The sequence below is a fragment of the Epinephelus lanceolatus genome, chromosome 14, assembly GCF_041903045.1.
Source record: "Epinephelus lanceolatus isolate andai-2023 chromosome 14, ASM4190304v1, whole genome shotgun sequence".
NCBI classification, from domain to species: Eukaryota; Metazoa; Chordata; class Actinopteri; order Perciformes; family Serranidae; genus Epinephelus; species Epinephelus lanceolatus.
This window is the reverse complement of record NC_135747.1, coordinates 13,511,937-13,532,548: the sequence shown is the minus strand read 5'-3', so window position 1 is coordinate 13,532,548 and position 20,612 is coordinate 13,511,937. Positions and strand designations below refer to the sequence as shown.

At 40.5% G+C, this 20,612-nt stretch overlaps 1 protein-coding gene across 7 annotated transcripts in view; it reads left to right on the top strand.

Annotated features, from left to right (window-relative positions):
- The window catches only part of LOC117251034 (partitioning defective 3 homolog B-like), a 266,671-nt gene extending 246,559 nt beyond the window's left edge, over window positions 1-20,112 (top strand). For 5 of the 7 annotated variants that reach the window (XM_033616998.2, XM_078174376.1, XM_033617001.2 and 2 more), the window contains 3 exons: window positions 19,050-19,265; window positions 19,426-19,533; window positions 19,855-20,112. In XM_033616998.2, coding sequence (XP_033472889.1) covers window positions 19,050-19,265; window positions 19,426-19,533; window positions 19,855-19,969 — 439 coding nt within the window. In that variant the 3' untranslated portion in view covers window positions 19,970-20,112. Of the gene's footprint in view, window positions 1-6,112; window positions 6,177-6,699; window positions 6,829-19,049; window positions 19,266-19,425; window positions 19,567-19,854 lie in introns of those variants that run through there. The other 2 variants (XM_033616999.2, XM_033617002.2) reach the window with 2 other exon arrangements.
- Window positions 20,113-20,612: the final 500 nt, after the last annotated feature.

The window sequence follows — 20,612 nt, the reverse complement described above, 5'->3', positions numbered from 1 at the left end:
CAGCTCTGGTCAGACCTGACAGTCAAGCAGGGAACTTAACCACAGGACTATCTCTGTGCAGCCTACATTAGCCTGTTACCCAGTGTATTTTATTGTTCCCCTTCCTGGACAGCATGAAATATCACTAACATTAGCCAGCACAAGAACACTAACAGCTTCCTGAGTATACTAATCAATTCTTGAAGGATTTTTTTTTTCATGTTGTGTTTTCTGATGTAATCAGATAAATATTAAGTTTCATAACAGCTGTAGTTATTTAAAAGTTTGTTTGAAATTTGCATGGAACAAAAGCTGCTCACTGACCATTTTAAAACGTTATTCTCAATGTGTAATACAGTTGAAGACATGTTTCAGCGTCTCATTTTTCATTTGCAACCTTTCCACCTTCACTGCTTAAAAGGCCTCAACTTTAATTATCTTCTCTTTCTTCACTCTTTCACTATCTTTAAATCTCCTTATTTTTTTTCTACTTTCCTTTCCTAATTCCTTCTCCTCTTATAGTGTGTTTTTTTTTCATATAATTTCCAAAGATGAATAGTACTGCGCTCATGTACTTAAGTAAATCCCCTGAACATGCCTGGTAGGACTGTAATGTAAACTCTTACTGTATCTAAAAATAAAAAGTATTCAAGTGAAAATAGAAGTGTGAACTTTAACAGTAGAAACTCTGAGAAGTTGTTACTAGCTTTTTCTCACCTCATTTTATTTTGCTTCCAAGCACCAACACCTCAGCGGACTAACAAGCCAACAACAAATGTTTGTTTGTGTGTGTGTGTGTGTGTGTGTGTGTGTGTGTGTGTGTGTGAGAGAGAGAGAGAGAGAGAGTCAACAAGTGAAATGACAGAAGTTTAGAACGTTAGAAACTTTATAGCCAGGTTCCCACCCCTGTTAAAATGGTGAGGGATGGCTATTTCACACCTCTTTCGTTCATGTGTGTGTGTGTGTGGGTGTGTGCGTGTGTGTGTGTGTGTGTGTGAGAGAGAGAGAGAGAGAGAGAGAGGGAGAGAGAGGGAGAGTATCTGTGTGGGTGATGACTTTGGCAGATGGGAGCGAGAACAGTGATGATAGTTTTGAGGTCTGGCTGTGGTATCTGAAAAGCCTTGGGAAATTGGACACACACACACTCACATACAGTACACCCTGTCTCTGTTTCCACTTTCAGACATGCACTGTAATCCCAAAATGCTGTGCCAATTTTACATGTAGGCCCCGTGTTTGAAAAGGACCCGAGTCATTTTTCCATAAAAGTCACTCTGATAATCTGCCTTATTACAACCTGGTAACAGTTCTGAAACATTTTCGACATGGTGTGCCGAGGTGTGATTTAAAGCAGTCACATTGCAGATAACATAGCTTGCTCACATGGGATTTCTTGGCATGTAGCATGCAAATCAGGACTAGGACTTGATGCTTTAAATGCTGTAGATTTTAAGCAGGCGATTTGGAACTTTTCTGTAATACACACGCTGAACCATTTTTGTAAAAACGGCTGTACATTGGCCTGACCTCTTACTGCTTTCCACTCTTGGCTGAGATAACAGTAAACAGTCTTACAGATGCAAGTTCATAATGCCTTGTATTGCATATTCTCATGTGGCTGGAGCCAAATATTATGTGAACATTGCACTTCTATCCATAACAGCCTCTCATAATTGAAGTGAGTCAATATAAGTTTTCCACAGTAAACACAGCCATCTGAAAGCCAAAAAGCTGTTACTAAATACATAGATTAACCCAGAAATGTTTGTCCTCTGAGAGATTTTATGTCTGAAAGGGTCTCATCTCTTTCTCCTTCTGTCTTTATTTACCTTTTTCACCGCCTCTGCATCTCAGTCTACACGTTTCTCTCGCTGTCAATTAACTGGAGAGATATTTCAGCATCTGGAGAGTCAGAGAAAGAGATCATGTTTGGAAACCAGGCTGTTGACCTTATCAAAACATATTATTTTGCCACGGGCCCAGAAATAGCTAGCAGGCTGTGTGTATCTAGTGTCTGCATGCCTGTATACCTGTATGCATGTGTGGGTGGGACCCTGGTCGTGTATGTGTGTATTTGTGAGTGTACGTTTATATTATTCCAAGTGAGTCCATAAATAGCTGTAGGGTTGCTTAGTCAGGTACTGTATGTTTGACTTAAGTCAGTTAACTGGAGCACTGGGTACGTTGTGTGAGCGTGTGTGCGAGTGTGTGCGCACTATCTGTGTGAGACAGGATTTTGATGGCTCTAAAATTAAAACATGACCCAGCAGTGGATGATGTTTCCCTGCCTAAAGCACAAACACTACCTAGCAAACTGTCAGCAAATGTCACTGCATGAAATAGAGAGGAGTCTGTCAAGGGTATCTTGTGTATTTTTGCTACTCTATAAAACTATTTAGTGGTTGGATAATTAAATATTTCAGGGGAAAAAAAGACACACAGACAGTTAAGTAAATTTTGGCTAGATTATTTAAACATGTATTTAAACATTGCAACAATTTTATGACATAAAATGTGGTGCATGATGAGAATTATCACGTATGGAAAATAATGAATGTTTTACGTTATTTAGTGCAAAATATTAATGCATGTTAAGTATTGTAGCATTTTTCTGCAAGTGATTTTAACCCACCAGCAACTTGTAACTCCCTCAAACATCCAATACTTGCATTGCTTGTACATCCAGTACCACTGTGCTCATAATTCAGAAAATAGCATTGTTGACACTCTTAGTCTGCCAAAGTAGTTTTCTTAAGAGCTGTAAAATGTAGGTTTTTCATGTAAAATGAAAAGTGACAACATAGGAAAGGAAAAAGGGGAGGACACAACACTTCATATCACCCAAGGTCTCCTCTCAGTGACATTTTCTTCATATTACCTTTCCATCCTCTTCAGCCCCCCATCCTCCACATCTTGCCCTCTCTCTGTATTTCACCATTTTTCCTATACTTCTCCCCTTCCATCTCGCTTTCTCTCTGTGGTGTTATTATACTGAAACAAAGGCCTGCTGTTGAGAGTTGTGTCCCTATACCTCTACCCATGGGAGAACCAGTTTTTTAAACACTGGAAGACATTTGTTGAGGATTAAGACTAGAAAGTACATTTGTGGGCTTCATGAGCAAGCATGAATTAAAGCTGCATGTTTTCATTTTATTAGATAGTTAAGAGTGTCTAGAGACTAAATGAGAAAGAGAAAGAGGTGTGTGCCATTCTGCAAACATCCCTGGCTGGAATCAATCCTGGAAAGTTGATGTTTAATGGTTTGACCACTTAACAACTTTGTGTTAATGTTTGGGCATGTATTAATGCTTGAATCTGTATGAAACAACTTCAGTGATTTGTCTGCTCACATGCCTACTGTGTGGTGTGTGTGTGTGTGTGTGTGTGTGTGTGTGAGAGAGAGAGAGAGAGAGAGAGAGAGAGAGCAAGGTTGGGTCGTTCTGAGGTCAGTAGATGGCTATCAGAGTGTGTGTATGATCAACATTAGCAGGTTGCTCCCCCCACCATGTGTGCACCATTACTGCCCCATTTACACATTCTCTCCATCTCTTACATACACACATAACACACCTACAAACTTGTAGCCAAATAAACAAACACATAAACAAATAAAATAAACAAAAAAATAATTTGACAGATTTCACACTAGGCTCATCTTTACTGGTAACAATGTTAAAATGCAAAACGATTGTCTTTGTATCTTCAGGGCTCCAGATTGCTGCTATATAGTCACATTTTGTGACCATGGAGCACCAGTGTGACTGCATATATTATTAATATATGGACTGGAGAGCTTCTGGCTTGTTTCCAGCTTACAGTGAATAAATTAACATGTTTATTGGCACCACAGTAACAGCTTAACTTAATGTGTTGAACGATAGTGTGTGCAGGTGAAGCATGTGTTTGTGCAAGTGTAGGGCTCCAGACCATGACTTTTTAGTCGCATTTTGCGACCATGGAGCACCCATGGGACTTACAAATACGATTAATATGCTGTGGCAACAGTTAAACTTTCTGCTTACATCTGTTGACCAGAAACTTAAAGTTCACAGCAATAACATCAACACTTCTGGCCCAAGATGAGATGGGTGCTTCAAAATAAAAGCACCAGTGGATCCACTTTGATTCATTTACTTATAACAACACTTAATGAACTCTAGTTCATTTAATGATTTTGCAATTAGTAGTCTTCAGTAGCTCATAGGAGATTTTCCATTCTAGATCTATGTAATGTTTTGCGATATAGCCCAAAAATATTGCAATATTGGTTTTAAGCCATATTGCCCAGCCCTACATCAAACAAAATGTGACAGTGCCAAACCATGACGTTTTCCTTACCCTAACTGGTAGGGGTGCTGATTCATAAGATATCTTGGCAACTGTATGCCTAACTTTTTGTCAGGTATCATTGGAAGTATTGTATGAGAATATATTAAGGTGTGACAGGAACATTAACCCTAATGAAAAATAGGACAATAACACCATAATGACAGAAGGTGATGATTTACATGGATGTGTTATAACCCACTCATATCCATTAATTCATGAGCTAATCCAATGTATGTGAGTTTTAAAGCACATAGGACTGGACTAAGTCAACTTTAATTAACAACACAATTCCACTCTCCAAGGATCTCTGTTGATAACAGCGATCAGTTGTTCAAAACAGCCATGACCCAATTGGATTAGCTAAACACCCTTACCCATTTGTCCTTGTTATTACTCTTATTGGATTAAAAAGAACCAATCAGAATTGTTGTTCAGGTTTCTGGGAAGGCTGTCACTTCCTCATTACAATGATAATTGGATGGTTAGTAATTAGAAAGCAGATGTTATGTTCAGTGTCTTGCACTCTTGTCTCCGTGTGTCTCTCTTTGTTGCATTTATTCATTTATTTCTCTCCACTCTGCCATTCCCTCTTTGCATCTTTCTCTCTTTCACCCCCTCCTCCTCTGCTTCTCATTCTCTCTGAACTTGGGGTGAAAAGGACATTGTTGAATATTGTTTCACTTTGCTGAGGGGGGGGGGGGGGGGGGGGATGAAATGGGAATGTCTCTCACTTCTCTTTCTGTCTCTCTATCTCTCTTGAGAAGACCTCCCAACCAGGCCTGAGAGTTTCCCAGACCACTTTACAACTGCTGCACAATCCACCCCATTGTCCAGTTGTTTTTTTGTGTGTCTCTGGACTCATCGAGTCTCTGCTTGTTTGTTAGCCATGAAGGGGGTCCCAAGAAAGACCCTGCCTCTTATAGACTGCCTACCCCCTTCTTCCTCCTCTCTTTTTCTCTCTTGACCCTATCTTGTTCCTAGCTTCTAGTGTTTCTGATGTGTTCACCCGTCACTGCTTTAAAGAGTTCTGGTCACAGCTTTGATCTTGATCATAGACTCTAAAAAGTTGGGTTACAACCCATAATGTGTTGCTGAACCATAGGGTCCCTGCTTGACAAGAGTATGATATGCTTTCATATGTCTGGACCCCGGGGTGAGGGAGGAAGTTTTTCTTTCAGGTCCCAGCTGGTGAATGTTTAACAGGTTTTTGGGGCATGCTGGAGTTAATCTGATGTTAAAGGACCAGCGTTTAGGATAGGGGGATATATTAGCAGAAATAGAATATAATATAAGTATGTTTTCTTTGGTGTATAATGACCTGGAAGTAAGAATTGTTGTGTTCTCCTTCTTTAGAATGAGCTCTTTTTATCGACATAGGGAGCGAGTCTGTTTTTGGACATCGCCATGTTTCTACAGAAGTCCAGATCGGACAAAAACAACAGTGGCTTCACATGGCTTCATGTTGGCCACTGTAGTAAGAGGCCCAACTGCAATGAGCAGCGCTGGAGTTACACTGATTTGTAACATGAAACTGCTTTATTCGGTGTTTACAGCAGTTTATATCATGTGGTCTGGCTGCTTCGAAGAGGAGGAGACCTTTGTAGATAATTAGGCTTCTTGTGAAAACTTCCTGAACGTCTGGATCTAAAGTTATTGGAGAAAAAAAGTGACCACACATTAGCATTTTTTGGACTAGCCACCTGCAGCTACATGCCAAACTGCGTCGGAAATACATGGATTTGTAATGTGAAACTGTGTTATTCGGTGTTTTTACTAGTTTAAATCGCCTGTTTGTTTTGTAAAGGAAGAGACCTCCGTGGATAGTTCTGCTCACGGTACACACCTCCTGAACATCTGGATTTAAAAAAGTGAGTACACATTAACTTATGAAAGAAAAGAGGTTGAATAGTCAGAGATTCAGTGAATTGTATCATGAAACTGCTTCATTCAGTGTTTTTAGCTGTTTTAATTACCTGGTCAGTTTGTTTTAGAGAGTCAGAGACCTCTAGATAAAAACCTCCTGGACACACAATGCTTAAGGAATTCTAGCTAGGAGAAGTTTTAGCTGGTTTCAATCTGCTAGACACCACGATGTCCCCCTAAATCTTACACACTTCACCTTAAACTGATGCTGTGCTCGTGATGGAGGTTTGCAACAAGTTGTGAAATCTACACACATACACATTTTGCTTAGCTTCAGAATGGCACCCAGGTGAAGCTTGACTTTTGGCTGATTACTGACTTTGTACTTTGAAAACTTATATCACATCTTACTTGCCTTTCTTTAAGGGCTGGCAATGGTTTGTCAATACTTTTAGGCAGTTAACTCATCACCAGAAATGTGGGAAACACATCAAGGAATGTTACATTATTATTTATGTCTGTCTATAGAACAAGAAGATGGACCGCGCTTCATACATTTCAACAGTTGCAGCTGTGAAATGTTAACATCTGGCAACAGTCTAATGACCATCTGCTGTTCCTGCGCTGCTACAAGCTTCTTCTTTCTTCCAGGAATTCTCGAAGTTCTATTGGACAGTTAAATGATAATAAATGTGTTTCTGCATGCATGCAAAGTTCTGTCTCCCAATTACATACATTATGAAAGCCAACATGATGAGTGTGTGTAAAAACTGAGCTCATATCAAATTGTTTGATGCCAAATGGAATGCACAGTAAGTTGTTATGATGATTTATGAATCCGTTGAAACAGGAAGCAGCTCATGTTACTGCAGCAGGCATGGGTTTGACATTAAAATAAAGCAGTGAAGCTGTGGTGGTCAAGTTGGTGAATGGATGTACATACTTACCTTCAGCTCCAGTGTCCTATATTCACTACTAAAGTCATTGTAGAGCAATAATGGGTTACATAGTTGCATGTTCAAAGGTATAGTGCCAACTGTAGCTTTTCTTAAGGTACCACACAGATACTGAGATCATGTTTGTGCATATGTCTGCGTGTGTGTTCATGTCCTTCCTCAATAGTCCTTTTATGTGAAACCATGACTTTACAATCCCCCATCTCCCTGTTACAAGCACTATTTCAAATTCCTCTTCATGCACCAAATTAGTGGCTATTGAGGGATCGTAATTTTGTCAGCAATTTGTATCCTGTGGTCTTGCACAGAGCAAAATGTCCCCAGCTTGAAACGATTACATCTTGCTGAGGGGGGAAACCAAGTTACTGGCTCAAGATGTGAAATAATGGAGGCTATTTCAATGGGATATCAGTAATGGATTTCATGATGTTTCAGGAAGTCACCCACTACACTGCGTATAAGTGGGTATGTGTGATACTGCCATAAAGGACTGTCATGAAGAATTTCAGCTAGTATAGAAGGACATGGCCCATTCATGAACTTACAAGGTGCAGCCAATTCATTACCATTGTGATCAATCTGTCTCTATGGCTGCTGCACTTAATGTCTAAAAGTTGTTATTGCTAGTGACTTGGTTTGCACCATTTAACATGACTCATGGCTTCATTTAGAGTTGCTATTTTCTAGAGGTTCTCTCTGCGACAAGGTCATTTCCTCTGATATTAAAGCTGGTGAACACAATATGTAGTTTGTGCATTTCAGAGGAGTCAAAATACCTGCAAATATGTCCTTTTTTTATTTAAAGGTTGTGCTGCCTGTTTATCTTTTTACATCTATCAATTATTTTTATTGTCAGTGTCAACAAACAACTGGCACCCACCACAACAGAGTCCACACAAGCTGTGTTCCTGTTATATACATTTTGCAGCAGCAGCTCAGCGACGTACCGCTACTTACCCCTCAGGTTTGTGCTGGCTGAATTTGAGTTGCTACAGCTGCTGACTGAAGGTCCGTCTTCGTAGCTGCCGTCCGCTCTCCTCCCGACAAAGCAATCTCCGAGCAGTGGGGAGTGAGACGGAAGGACTACGGAGAACACTGATTGATTCTTTTTTTTATTTGTGGTCTAATAAACAGTAACTTCATCAAATTCGGGGCCCCATATCATAAATTTAGTGCCCCAGAGTTTCTGCTCAGCTCATAGACTTGACATTGTGATGACGTCACAGATTTTGAAAATGATTTTCTGGGCTCAAGGAAAGTTTTACAAATATCAAACCATCAGTGTAAAAAGTCTTTTACAATGATGGTCTATCGGGAAATGCTTTCTGGGCTGGGGGTTTTTTCACTGCCATGCTGCGAGTGACCACTAAGAAAAATTTGCTGCAAGGCTGAGAGTTGCATATACAACCTATAACATTGATGTAACTGCAATTTATACAAATTTATATGTCTTTACTTGCAGGTTTTCTTCAGTCTTTTTGGACAGTTAGTTAGTTAGTTAGTTTTAGTGTTTTAATAAAGGATTGAAATATGGAAATAGGAATTCTTGTATTAAAGTTATATAACTGCATATTAGAGAGACATTTTCTTTTATTCGGTTATTATCTTCGTCAGCTGCTGACACTATACAAGGGTTTCTATTTGTACTGTGACTCCTGCCGTTTCTAATCCGATTAAGAGATAGTATAGTTTATCACATCATAGGATAACTATAACTTCTGTGTGTGCACATGTCATGGTGGGGGGAGTTGATGTGTAACAGGCAAGAGAGATAATCAATGCAGTGAGAAAAGAGCAATGACACGGACAAAGGTTTTGAAGGACATGCAGCCCTGTGACATGGTAGTCTAGAGCGTCTTTCTTAGTTTGTTGATCCATCGGCTCATTTCTTGTTTGACATGTTGATCAGGATTTATTTTTGAGGAGCCTCCTGCAGTAAATTGTCTATCCCCACGAGTTTTTGGCTGTCGATTCATTGCTCAGTTTCCAAATGGCATGGCCGTATTATGATGGGATGCGAAACACCACTCCAAATCCCCATTGTTCTGCCCTCTCTGTGTTTCCGAGGCAACAGTCTCCTACCATCTGGAAGGCCCTCATCCCTCAGTTCCTCTCACTTTCCTCTAATGGGTTTCTCCTCTGTCCTTCTCCCATCTAATTTTCTTTTTCTTTCAGTACTGTTTCTCTTTTTATTCTCTCAGACATTTTTTTTTTTACTTTTTTGTGCTCTAATTTGATTCTCTCTCCTGTTTTCCCCTTTTCTCACTGTGGCTTTTTTTCCTCGTACTTTTCACTTTAAGTATTCACCATATTACCGTATTCTTTCATTTGCTCTCCACTTTCCTCTTTTTATCCTCCTGTGGTCATTTTCATCTCACTCCCTCCTGGCTCTGCCTTTTTTTCCCCTCTTAATACTTCAGCTGTGTTCTTTATTATAAGTACTCTGTATTATGCAGCCTCACACATTTGCAGTCACACACATTTATACCCTGATACACACATGGCATATTTGCAAATGTGTATACACACACACTTACATACACAGGGGATTGTAATCATGTTAGCTTCCTGGACTGGTCAGTTTGTAATTCATGATATCCAGGTGGATTAATCATATTTGACAGAACTTTATTGACAAAGACAGATAGGAGCCCCCGAAAGGTGTTTAGTTTCATTCAAACGTGAACTGTATGAGCAAGCATCCGGATGTGTGTGTGCATGTGTGTTTGTGTGCGCGTGTCCTTCTAAAGTAGGGCCCATTATTCTCAGTAGATGCTGACCTACAGCATGCCCGTTCTCTGGAGGGCAGCACTTGTCTCTCTGCCTTTTTTCTTCTTTTCCTCTCTATTCTCCCCCCTCTGTTCCATTCATTTTCTTTGTTGTCCCTCCCTTCTCAATTTCTGGTCCTTTCTTCCTCCTCCTGCTTTCATGTTTTCTTTCTCAGCTTCACAAGACATTCAACTTGGAGGCTCAGTCTCTCTTACATGTAGTCCCATTTGTCATTTCTCTTTCTTCAGCTTCCAAATGTAAAACTCTCAGTCTTTCCCTTTTTTATTTCCCTCCACATTATTGTCTTCTTCTCACCCTCCTCCTCAATTTTCCCCCATTGTCTTCTTTTTTACTTGTCTGTCAGAACCTTGTTTTACTTCTCCTGAGTTTAATGGCTTGCATTGTGGGATTGTTGGCAGTTCATGCCATGGACACTGCTTTTTTTGTTCCATTGTTGGATTTGTGAGGGTACTATATACTGCATCAATTTTCACACATTTAGAATTAAGACCCTACAATGAAATGGCAGATAAAAAAATGTTGTGCACTATGTAGTGAATGTCTTTTTCCTACCTCCTCTCCTGACTATCTCAGCCCTCACCGGTCACATCTCTTAGTCTTTTGTCTATGCTACCTTCTTTTGTTTATTCATCTGCCTTCTCTATGTCAATTGGTCTTTTGTCATTTCAGTGAATACAGATGAACATTTTATTCTTTAGTGGCCTGCTCTTTGCCTGCAAACTCCCGGTTGGCCAGTCATTTCAACACAAATTTGCCCCTGCTGTGAAGTCCTCAGCAATTACATCTGTGACACATAGTACAAAACACAAAATTGGTTTGCAGGTCAAAAAAACAAAACAAACAAAAAGAAAGGATTGCATGTTCGTCTCACTTGAAGTTAGTAAAATAATCCCTAGTGAAATACTGTCTGATCTGTATTTTTTGCACTCTTAACCCTCCATTCAACCTGCCTTACCAACAATAACACATAATCTGAATAGAAACACTGATAGGGCTTTTCGTAAGGAGTGATATATTTCAACAGAGTAAGGTTTCCCCACCTTACTGCAGAGCGCTCTTCTCTGATACCAATGGTTTGTCCACATTGTACCACATACTCTGCAGTTGACTGTTGTACAAGCTGCAGACATTAACAGAAACCTTATTTCCAAAGGCAAGGAGAGTACCATCAGCTGACTTGTTGTGTTATTATGTTTGGTTACAAGTTACAAAAATACCCATTGATGACTGGAAAATCAACTGCGTGGGAGCGAGGGTGCTTCTGTAGAGTTCAGAGTTTACTTTAACAATAGCAGATCTGTCCTGCTCCTTTATTCGGTGTGAGGAAGTTTACACTCCAGCAACTCCACTCAAACTTGTGTTAGATAGTGTTACATTTGCAAATTCATCACTTTGTCCTCAGCCTGAAATTCTTTTCTCTTGTAAACATAAATTATACTTTTAAAAATATGAGCAGTAAAGCATAAATCTGTTCGTATCTTTTTCTGTAGAAAGCATCCAATTCAAGAGTTATGATAGAGCAAGTAACACTGTGATTACAATTTTACCTATATAAGGCTTTAACCCTTCTATAATACTAGGGCTAATTAGCTCTACCCGGTGACACACAGTCAGCGCTGTTCTTTAATTTCCATGTCCTCTATGGGCGATCAGCTGGTAAAGATGCTATGGTATTGTATACACAGTCATCATGAGCATATTTGAAACCCTTTTCATGCTTTTTGTTGTAAAACAGATCGCCTGGAAACATTAAAAGGTTAGCTGGAAAGAGTTTTCAGCCAATGTTTTAGCATTAAGATTAGCCTATGCTAGCTAGCTACAGCTGCTTTTGCTTACTCCTGGATACAATCACAGGTCCGTGGTTCCAAACACTAGTGTGAATTTTAAATGATAATAGTGATAACCGTAAAACTCCATGTGTTCCATGAGAGGATGAAAAGCTTGCATCAGTGAGTGAGCAGGCAGGGTTTAGTGAACAGACAGTTGCTATCTTAAAAAACAAAGATAAGACAAGTCAAGTTTTAAGGGTATTTGAATATGTTGCAATGCCCTCTATTACAGGCCCATTGTAAGACCCTGAAAATCAGCAAAGGTCAGCAATTTCCATGAAAATAAAACATGAATTTAGCTTTGCTTCGACTGCAGTTCAGGGGTTATCAGTTGCACAGTCCTTTACCAAATGGTTGTTAACTTTACCAAATGGTATTTAGAGTTTGAATGTTATGTCTATGTATTTGGTATGCCCCTTAATCCTGGCTGATAATACCCTTCCTTAGCCTTTGACCCCATCTTCTAAGTGTTTGGTGGGAACTGATGGAGTATCATGTGACTTCACGGGGTCAGGAGTCTAGGGAGGTTTAGGGCTCCCTAACACACACACAAGCGCCAACACAAACCTCATTGACAGCTGAACCAACAGAATACCATCTCTGACATGCACACACTCGGACACACAGTATGTAACCACTTAACCATGAGTAGGAAAACAGCTTAGTGTCTTATTGGGCTTCTCCTAATAAAACTCTCTCCGCTGCTTCAGGCGTCACTCCTAATGACTCAGCTCTGTTCTGTTAAGAGTTTGTTTTTTCACCACTCGCAGTTAATACAGTTCCAGATGCCACATACTGTACCTGTGCAGTGTGTTCACACAGCAGCTGTGTGTGGTCTAACTCAAATAAAGATAACTGCCCATAATGCTGAAAGCTTTCACTCTCTGCTTGGTGCTTTGAAATTTACATTAACTACAAGTCCGATGCCACTACTGTACATGGTACATAGGGTGTTATGTCCTCATGGTGGCGCTTCTGTTTGTGGACACATTGTAGCAAACATAGTAACGGACAATGTATGACAAAAACGTCATAATTACCTTTCAAGATCCTCCCCAATGATCAGATGACACTGTGCAGTATAAGTGTGCATATTCATAAGCAACATCTGGTTTCTTGAAACCCATTAATATTTTAAAGCTCTACTTTATTGAGTTTATGATGATACCACATAGGTGAAAACTAAATATTTGCTTAACTGTTCTTGTTAACATGTGATATTATTATTAGGCAGCTCAAGGGCCCCATTGCATACACAGATTTGTTTAAAATTAAGACACCTTGACTATTGGCAGCTCCATCAGACATGGTTTAAGTCTATTTTGTTTTCCTTTGATCAACCTTGTTTTAACATTTTCTGAGTCAATTTCATAGATAAGTTGATGATATAATTGACAGTATATCGATCTACTAAACTCAATAACATTTATTAAAAAACCAATATTAAATATAATTTGCAAAAACCCCAAGACATTGCAGGTTTCATTTTAATTCCACTACAGCCCTCCCCCTCTTCTCCTACCCTTCCTTGGATGAATGATAAAATATTTCTCCACCCTTCATTATTTCTCACTTAAGCTTTTATTGCCTCATTGTTTGGACTGTGATGCTTCTGTGATTAAAGCTTCATAATGAAGTATCGCATTAGGAAGATGGAACTAAGTTAAACTCAGTTTAACTCCGGGGACATTACATCACAGCAGCTCCGTTTTCACTGCGGCTCACCAAATGACATTACGACAGCAGTTGTGGAACAATTTGAGCTATTAATCTGTTTTATTACCAGACTGTCAAAATATCGTGACTCTCATTGACAAAGGATCTGACGCCGTTGAATACAATTTGAATATATGAAGTGCTTTCCAAACCTCAAACCTAAAATCAGTTTTAAATGCATATCAACACAAGGTGAGGACTCGCCTCTATGAAGACTCATAAAGATATAACTGAATTAAAGCTGCAGTAGTTTATCTCCTCCTCTTTCCCCCAACTCCTCTTTCACTCACTTTGAATATCACTCTTAACTCCCCCCCTCCCCCCCCCCCCCCCCCCCACACACACACACACACACACACACACACACACACACTTTCCCACTCCCTCCTCCCGTTCTCACCTTCCATAACCCTCCCCTCTCTCTTCTCAAACTTTTCCTCTCTTCTCATTTTGAGGCGGCGTTGTTTGTGTTTGTGCTTTATTGAGACGATCCATCTGCGATGCGGCTGTCATTGTCTCTCAGGAGTTTTTTAATGTGTTGCGACGTCTTGTCTCTCTTTCTTAAAGGTATTTGTGTCTCTCTGAGACAGGCTGGGATGATCGATGGCTGTGTGTGTGTGCAAGTATGTGTGTGTGTGTTTCCACTAGTATAACAGCTGTATCCAGCCCTCTTAGAAAGAGTAAGTGAAAGTGTGTGTGTGTTTATGAGAGAGAGGGGCAGGTGCAGAGGACATATAACAAGTCCTTGTTTTCTCTGAAATCCATCAGAAATCTTTTAAATACCCGGGAATTAGAAAAGCTCCCATTACTCTCAATTACTGTCAGACCTGTGGAGAATTCTTTCCAATTATCCTTTCAAATATCTAACCTATGTATATTGACTGCTCTGCATCCTACCTAACAACGTTAAAGAAGTCATCCCCAAACAGGTTACAACATCACATAGTTGAATTTCAGTTTAAACTGAGCCCTCGATGGCTTTTCCGTTCTGCTTGGAACGTTTTCAATTCTTTCGTTTTGCTTTGATTACTCCCTCAATTATGTTAAACTAGTTGTTGCATGTGCCAGGAAGCTGTTCTCATTCATTACATCTGTTTCTATCTTTCTCTCTGTCTCTCTCTCACACACACATACACATACAGACCACCAGCCTCCTCATTTGGTCTTAACTCCTCTCCAGCTGTGTGCCAATTTGCCTCCTCCAGAGTACGTGGGGTTTGGGAGGGGGTGATTAGGAGCTAGCACTGCATTTAAGCTAAGGTTTGCAGTGTGTGTGTGTGTGTGTGTGTGTGTGTGTGTGTGCGCGGGCTTGTGTGTATATGTGTGTGTGTGTGCCAGTAATGGGTTCCATCCTCATTACCCCGTAATCCCCAGCTGCTGTGCAGTGCTGACTGGGTTCCTGGAGGGAGAATTCCAAACTTGCCACCGGATTTACAGTGGATTCCCTGAAGATCCCCACTGGATTTCCACCCCATTCCCAGTATGGAAGCTTTCAGAAGTTTCTTAGGCTGCAACTAATGACTATTTTCAGTATCAATGTATCAGTATTTTCTGGACTAATCAATTAATCCAGTTGTCTGAAAAATGTTAGTGATAATGAACATGTCCTGAAACATAGTTACGTTTCTAAATTGCTTGTTTTGTCCGGCCAAAATTAAATAAAACTACAAAAAGCACATTTTTTAGCCTTTCAACCATGTGTGGATCCTGTTTTTGCTCTTTTCCCACTTTGTATACTTCCAGTTTATCCAGCACCTGTTAAACCCCAACCCTCCCAGACATCCAATAAATGAACAACATTTTCCATACAGCTTGATTTCCAGTAGATTGCTGTTACACTGCCAACAGGCAGGATATCTAAGACGGGCACAAGCAACCACTAAGTACAAATTGGTCAGAGCCATACCAGTTAAACCCCAGAGAGATCACCGAGGTGAAATAAAAACTTGCTAATGAAGCAGAATCAAATTTTCCATGTCTTTTTAGGTATCTAGTCTGCCAAATTGTCTTTATAATTATGGACAGAATACTGGCCTCTTGCTCCTTCTTGCCTCTTTTCTTCATCTAGTTTCATTCATCCTTACTCTTTGCTCTTTCCCTGCTCCTTTTTCCATTTTGCTGTTTCTATTCTTAATTCTCACTTTCCACATTTATTCTCTTTCCAATCTTAAACTTGTCTTTTCATCTATCTCATGGCCCACTGGCCTTCTCTGCTTCATCCCATTTCTATTTTCAGATTTGTCACAAATTGTTAAAAAAGTGACATTTAGTATCCTAGTAAGTGATTGACTGCCTGAATCATGATGCATTGTAAACAGGTAATAGATAAGTAGAGCATTTGTTGGCAAACGCTGTTGATGGCTTTTAATTGACCCTTCGTGGAGCTCCACCCCTTTGTGATGGTCTGTCAAGCTGTTAGAGCCGGCATGAAGCCCACACTGTAACTAACTGCACTCCCAGAAGAAATATTATCCAATTTTGGGAGAAACGAAAAAGCAATTTTAGAGTGAAGCAGACAGAAGGGTCTATAATATGTGTGTGAAGGATATATCCAGGATGTCAAAGTCCCTCAGCTGCAAAATCAGGTTAAAAAGATAAAGATAGAAGCTAAAGCCGAACTATAGGTTACAGATCACAGTGTAGAAGTGAATTGCCACATCACTGACCATCAAGACAGAAGGCAATGAATATAAAGGGAAACTTTGCCGATATTCAACCAGCTGTGTGTCACCGCAGTGTGTGCTGATGAACAGTGTTTGGCTTTTCCCTGTGCCGTCGCCTGCACCTGGACCTCCGCCGCCAGACCTCTGCCAGCAGACAGGCAAGGAGCTCTGGGGGAAGCCAAGCACTGTTTATCTGCACACACTGTGAAGACACAGAGCTAGTTGAATATCAGCAAAGTTTCCCTGCTTCCTTTCACTGGTTCCTGTAGAGCGGGGCAGGTCTTTGTTTAACATTGTAATCAGTAAAAAGCAAAAGCAGTGTGTGTACACTCAGTAGGCTATACCTTAACTAGCTAGCTAGCTAACCGTTTGATTTTTGAAATGTACATTTTCTTCATCCTCAACAACTACGAATAATACATGTGCCACGCCACGTTTAGCTCGGAATCCACAAAAAAACAAGCCCGAAAATGAAAAAAAATCTCAGACAATCGCATGGGAGTCGACAGCCGTGTAGTTGTCAGACCACTGACGAAGCTGGCTGATACAACGCTATGATTGGCCAGTCTGCATTCGAGAGGCAGGACTTATCAAATGGTCAGTTACCTGTACATTTCAGTCGTGATGTCTTTTTCCCTGCTGCTCCTTTATTGTATTTTCTCACCTCTTAGATCGCTTTTCTTATAATTTTCACCTGCATCTCTCCCTCTTGGCTCCCCCTATACCTCTCCTTACTTTCTGTCTTATCTCTCTCTTTCCCTCCTTCTTCACCTCCCTGTCACCTCTCCACTGCTCTTATCTCTGCCTTGGTGACTTTATCGGCGCCAGGGGCCAAATTCTGAGTGACAGATTGACTTGACTGATATGGGCACAGGTATATACAGGCTCAGAGAGGGATTGCAAGCCATGCAGATTAGCTGGCAGGCAGACTTCTAGTCATAAAAACCTCTAAAAGGAGAGCGAGAGAGGCAGTCAGACACATGGACAGACGGGGGAACTGGCAGAATTACATGTTGGTAGGCTTTTCCAGCAGAGGAGAAGCAGACAAAACGGCTGTGGCTATCATGAAGGCAGACATTTGAGACACGGAGCTGATACGCGTATACCCAGAGTGACTTACAATAAGTGTAGCAGAATAAGTTGAAAACCAGAAGACAGATGACAGATAGGTTGACAGATGAGAGAAGCAGAAATGCAGTGTGTGTGTGTGTGTGTGTGTGTGTGCGCGCATGCTTTTTACACACACTCTCACGGCGGATATGGAGCCAGGAAGGGCAGAAGCAGACATCCCAAACATGATGGGCATGTAGTTAGTTATACACTTTCCACTGCTGACCACCCAAATTGACACACACAGGCGTCAGCATGGAGACCACCAGTACTGTGTGTGTGTGTGTGTGTGTGTGCGTGTGTGTGCGTGTGTGTGTGTGTGTGTGTGTGTGTGTGTGCTCTGTTCAAGTATTTATGTACAAATCTGTGTTTGATTCAGTCTGTCTGTCTCCGCAGCTATGTTCACATTAACATTATCTCCAGGCAACAGGCAACGGGTCAACTCTGTGATTGGTTGGAGGCTGCACAGCCCCACCCACTCAACTATGCATATCGTTGATAAGTGTCATAATGACACTCAGTGAGAGTAACATGATTCTGCTCCGAACACATTTTAGCCCAAGTACATGCTTCAACAGACATTATTTTGAAGTATATTAATCCAAACTGCGAGTCAATATAAGCTGAATTAAAATAGCCCAGGATTTTCTTAAATACATGCACATATTTAATCTCGCGTTTATGTATGTACACAGACAAGCATGAATACACATGCCTAAATAGAAGGAATGAGATTGAAAAACGGAGATGAAAAGGGAAAAAAGAAGCGAAATAAGGCAGATGGGCAGATTTGGAAAGGATAAGAAACAAATGTAGACGGATGAAAAGAGACAGAAAGACAGAGAGATAAAATGTAATACCTCATAATGTTAGCTATGTGGACGACACATGTTTGTGTACTTGCTTTCCACTGGGCACAAGACATTGATATCTATTAACAGGAGTGTACTGGATTACCACAGCTGTGTGTGTGTTTGCATGCGCGTTAACTGAGCCCTAGCCTACTTAAAACTGTCACATGTCACTTATATTCTGTTGCTATGTGATCTTTGGCCGGGATGGGCTGTTGGCTGCGTGTGTGTGCGTGCCTCTCCCTCTTTTTCTCACTGGTCCAAAACAAATAGTTTTCAGCAGGTTTTCATGAATATTTAAGCCGTTTAGTCAACAGAGAAACTGCCAATAAGTGCAGCATTAGTATTTGCTGATAAGTTCTTATTAAAAGACATGAAAAGAACATCACAAACCAAACACAAACAGCAAACTCTGACATGATGCTCTCAGTGCCAGCAGTTGGATGACGATTTGTTTTATATTAATGATTTCAGGCAGTTAAGAGGTTAGAACTGCAGGCAAATCATGTTTATTTTACTGATTGCCTTTCATAACATTATGTAGTATTTTTATGGGTTCATATATTTAACTTGCTGGCGCTGAAAACAATAACAAAATGCTCAAAGCTTTCTTTCCACTGACCATACAATATAGCTATAGTCTGTCAAATAAAAGTTATACAGAACAGTGAACTCTGAATGACTGTATGAATTTATTGTCGGTTTTGCACTTGCAATGATGTGATGCATTGAATGACATCACACTGTTAGGGAATAAAGCCCTAATGGCATTTTGTAAGAGTTCAGCCATGGGAAACTTTGGTTAAGGGAGTAAATGGAGCTGTGCTGACATGCAACTGTTGATGTTTTCTGCAATGCCAAATAATTTATTTTTTTCTTTTGTAGAAAACAGAAAAAAATCTTCATTTTTTTGTTTTGTTACGCCATCATTCATAGATCATTTGGTGCCATTCTCTTTTTCAGACGAGGTCCACTGGATCCAGCTGACTACCCCATGCAGCCCTGGTCAAGTCATTACCCCGGACCTCCCCAGGCGCCGCAGGGATACCCTCAGTCCCCGTCCTATCCTAACCTCAACTCCCAGCCTGCCCCGTCTTACTCTGGCTACCCACCTGGCCAGCCATATGCACGACCAGGTGACCCTCGGGGCGTCGACCCTGGGTACTACCCCCATCCAAGGTCAGTAATGCAGAGTAGTCTGACAGGAAAGTCTTTGTTTTGCTTACATATATTGTTTCACGCTGTTAAAACATCCTTTTTTTTGTAAAACAGCACACTAGTTCTCAGCTGCTCTGTCTCATATTGTGATAACGGTGGGCTTCTTGTTTTTTGCTCCTAGCTCCCAGCAGAGAGGCCCATTGCGGCAAGATGTTCCCCCATCCCCTACCCCTCCACGTGGACTACGGTACGACACTATGACGCGTGGAACAGGGGGTGGAGGTTACAGGTAGGAGCGATCTGTGGATGAAAATGATCCCAGGTAAATTCTGAGATCTTAAGTCCTTCTTTGTTTTACAAATATCTCTGTTTTTAAATTTTAACACTTCAAATGTTGTAAAATTTTAAAATGTATCAATAGGAGAGAAACAGCATCTCACCATATAAACTGAGTTCTATAATTACAATAGAACGCAGTTTGTAATATGTAATATCAAGTTTGAAGAATCTGTCTTTCTTTGATTGAAGCATTTTGTTAAGAACACTTTTAGTATGACCACAAAAGTTCACTATGGCCTTAATGAATCTGAGAACATTTGATTGGCTACAGGCACTTGATGGATCCCAGTCCAGACCACTATGGCTATACTGGGAAGGAAGGAAGACAGCAACAGCAACACCAAACCAACCCAAGACAGAAGAATGCAATGACCGCAGCTGTGTAGACAAATCAGGTCCAGAGATGAAAATGAGCAGAATGCTTACTGCTTTATGTTGTGCAGCTCTTCTATTTTCGGTACTCCAGTGAAATAGAGTTGAAACCTCTTAATGGTGAGATCTGAATCACCATCATTATCAAACACTGTCTGCGCTGTTTGAAGTATATGGTAATACACAGACAAGCAAGGTAAAGGAGGTTAATTATAGAGTGGCCGGCGTGATGCATAATGTCTTGTTGTTTGAAGCCATTTAAATTGCTTTGAGTCTTCTTGCAGTATAAATTAGGAGGGTTTTCACTTTTCACTATACCCTGATTAAGTCATCTCTTTCAAGATTCAGTCAGAGCCACAAAGGTAATTGGATCCATTTAAATTAAGGCATACATACAGCTCTACATACTCTCATATTGTACATGGTGGTGTCACTGCTGCCGCTTCACAAACAAGACAACATATAGGATGATTTCTATAGTAGCATCTAGTAACATGTTAACCTTGTGGCCATGTGTGGCCCAACACAGAGATAAATGACACCTTGTAATGACAGTATTTTTGCGTGATAAAGCCAACTTTATTCTTGAGACTGAAAAAGTTTACAAAAAAGTTAAGGCTCTGAGTCTTCTCTTGCGGGTGAGTTGAGATGTAGAAC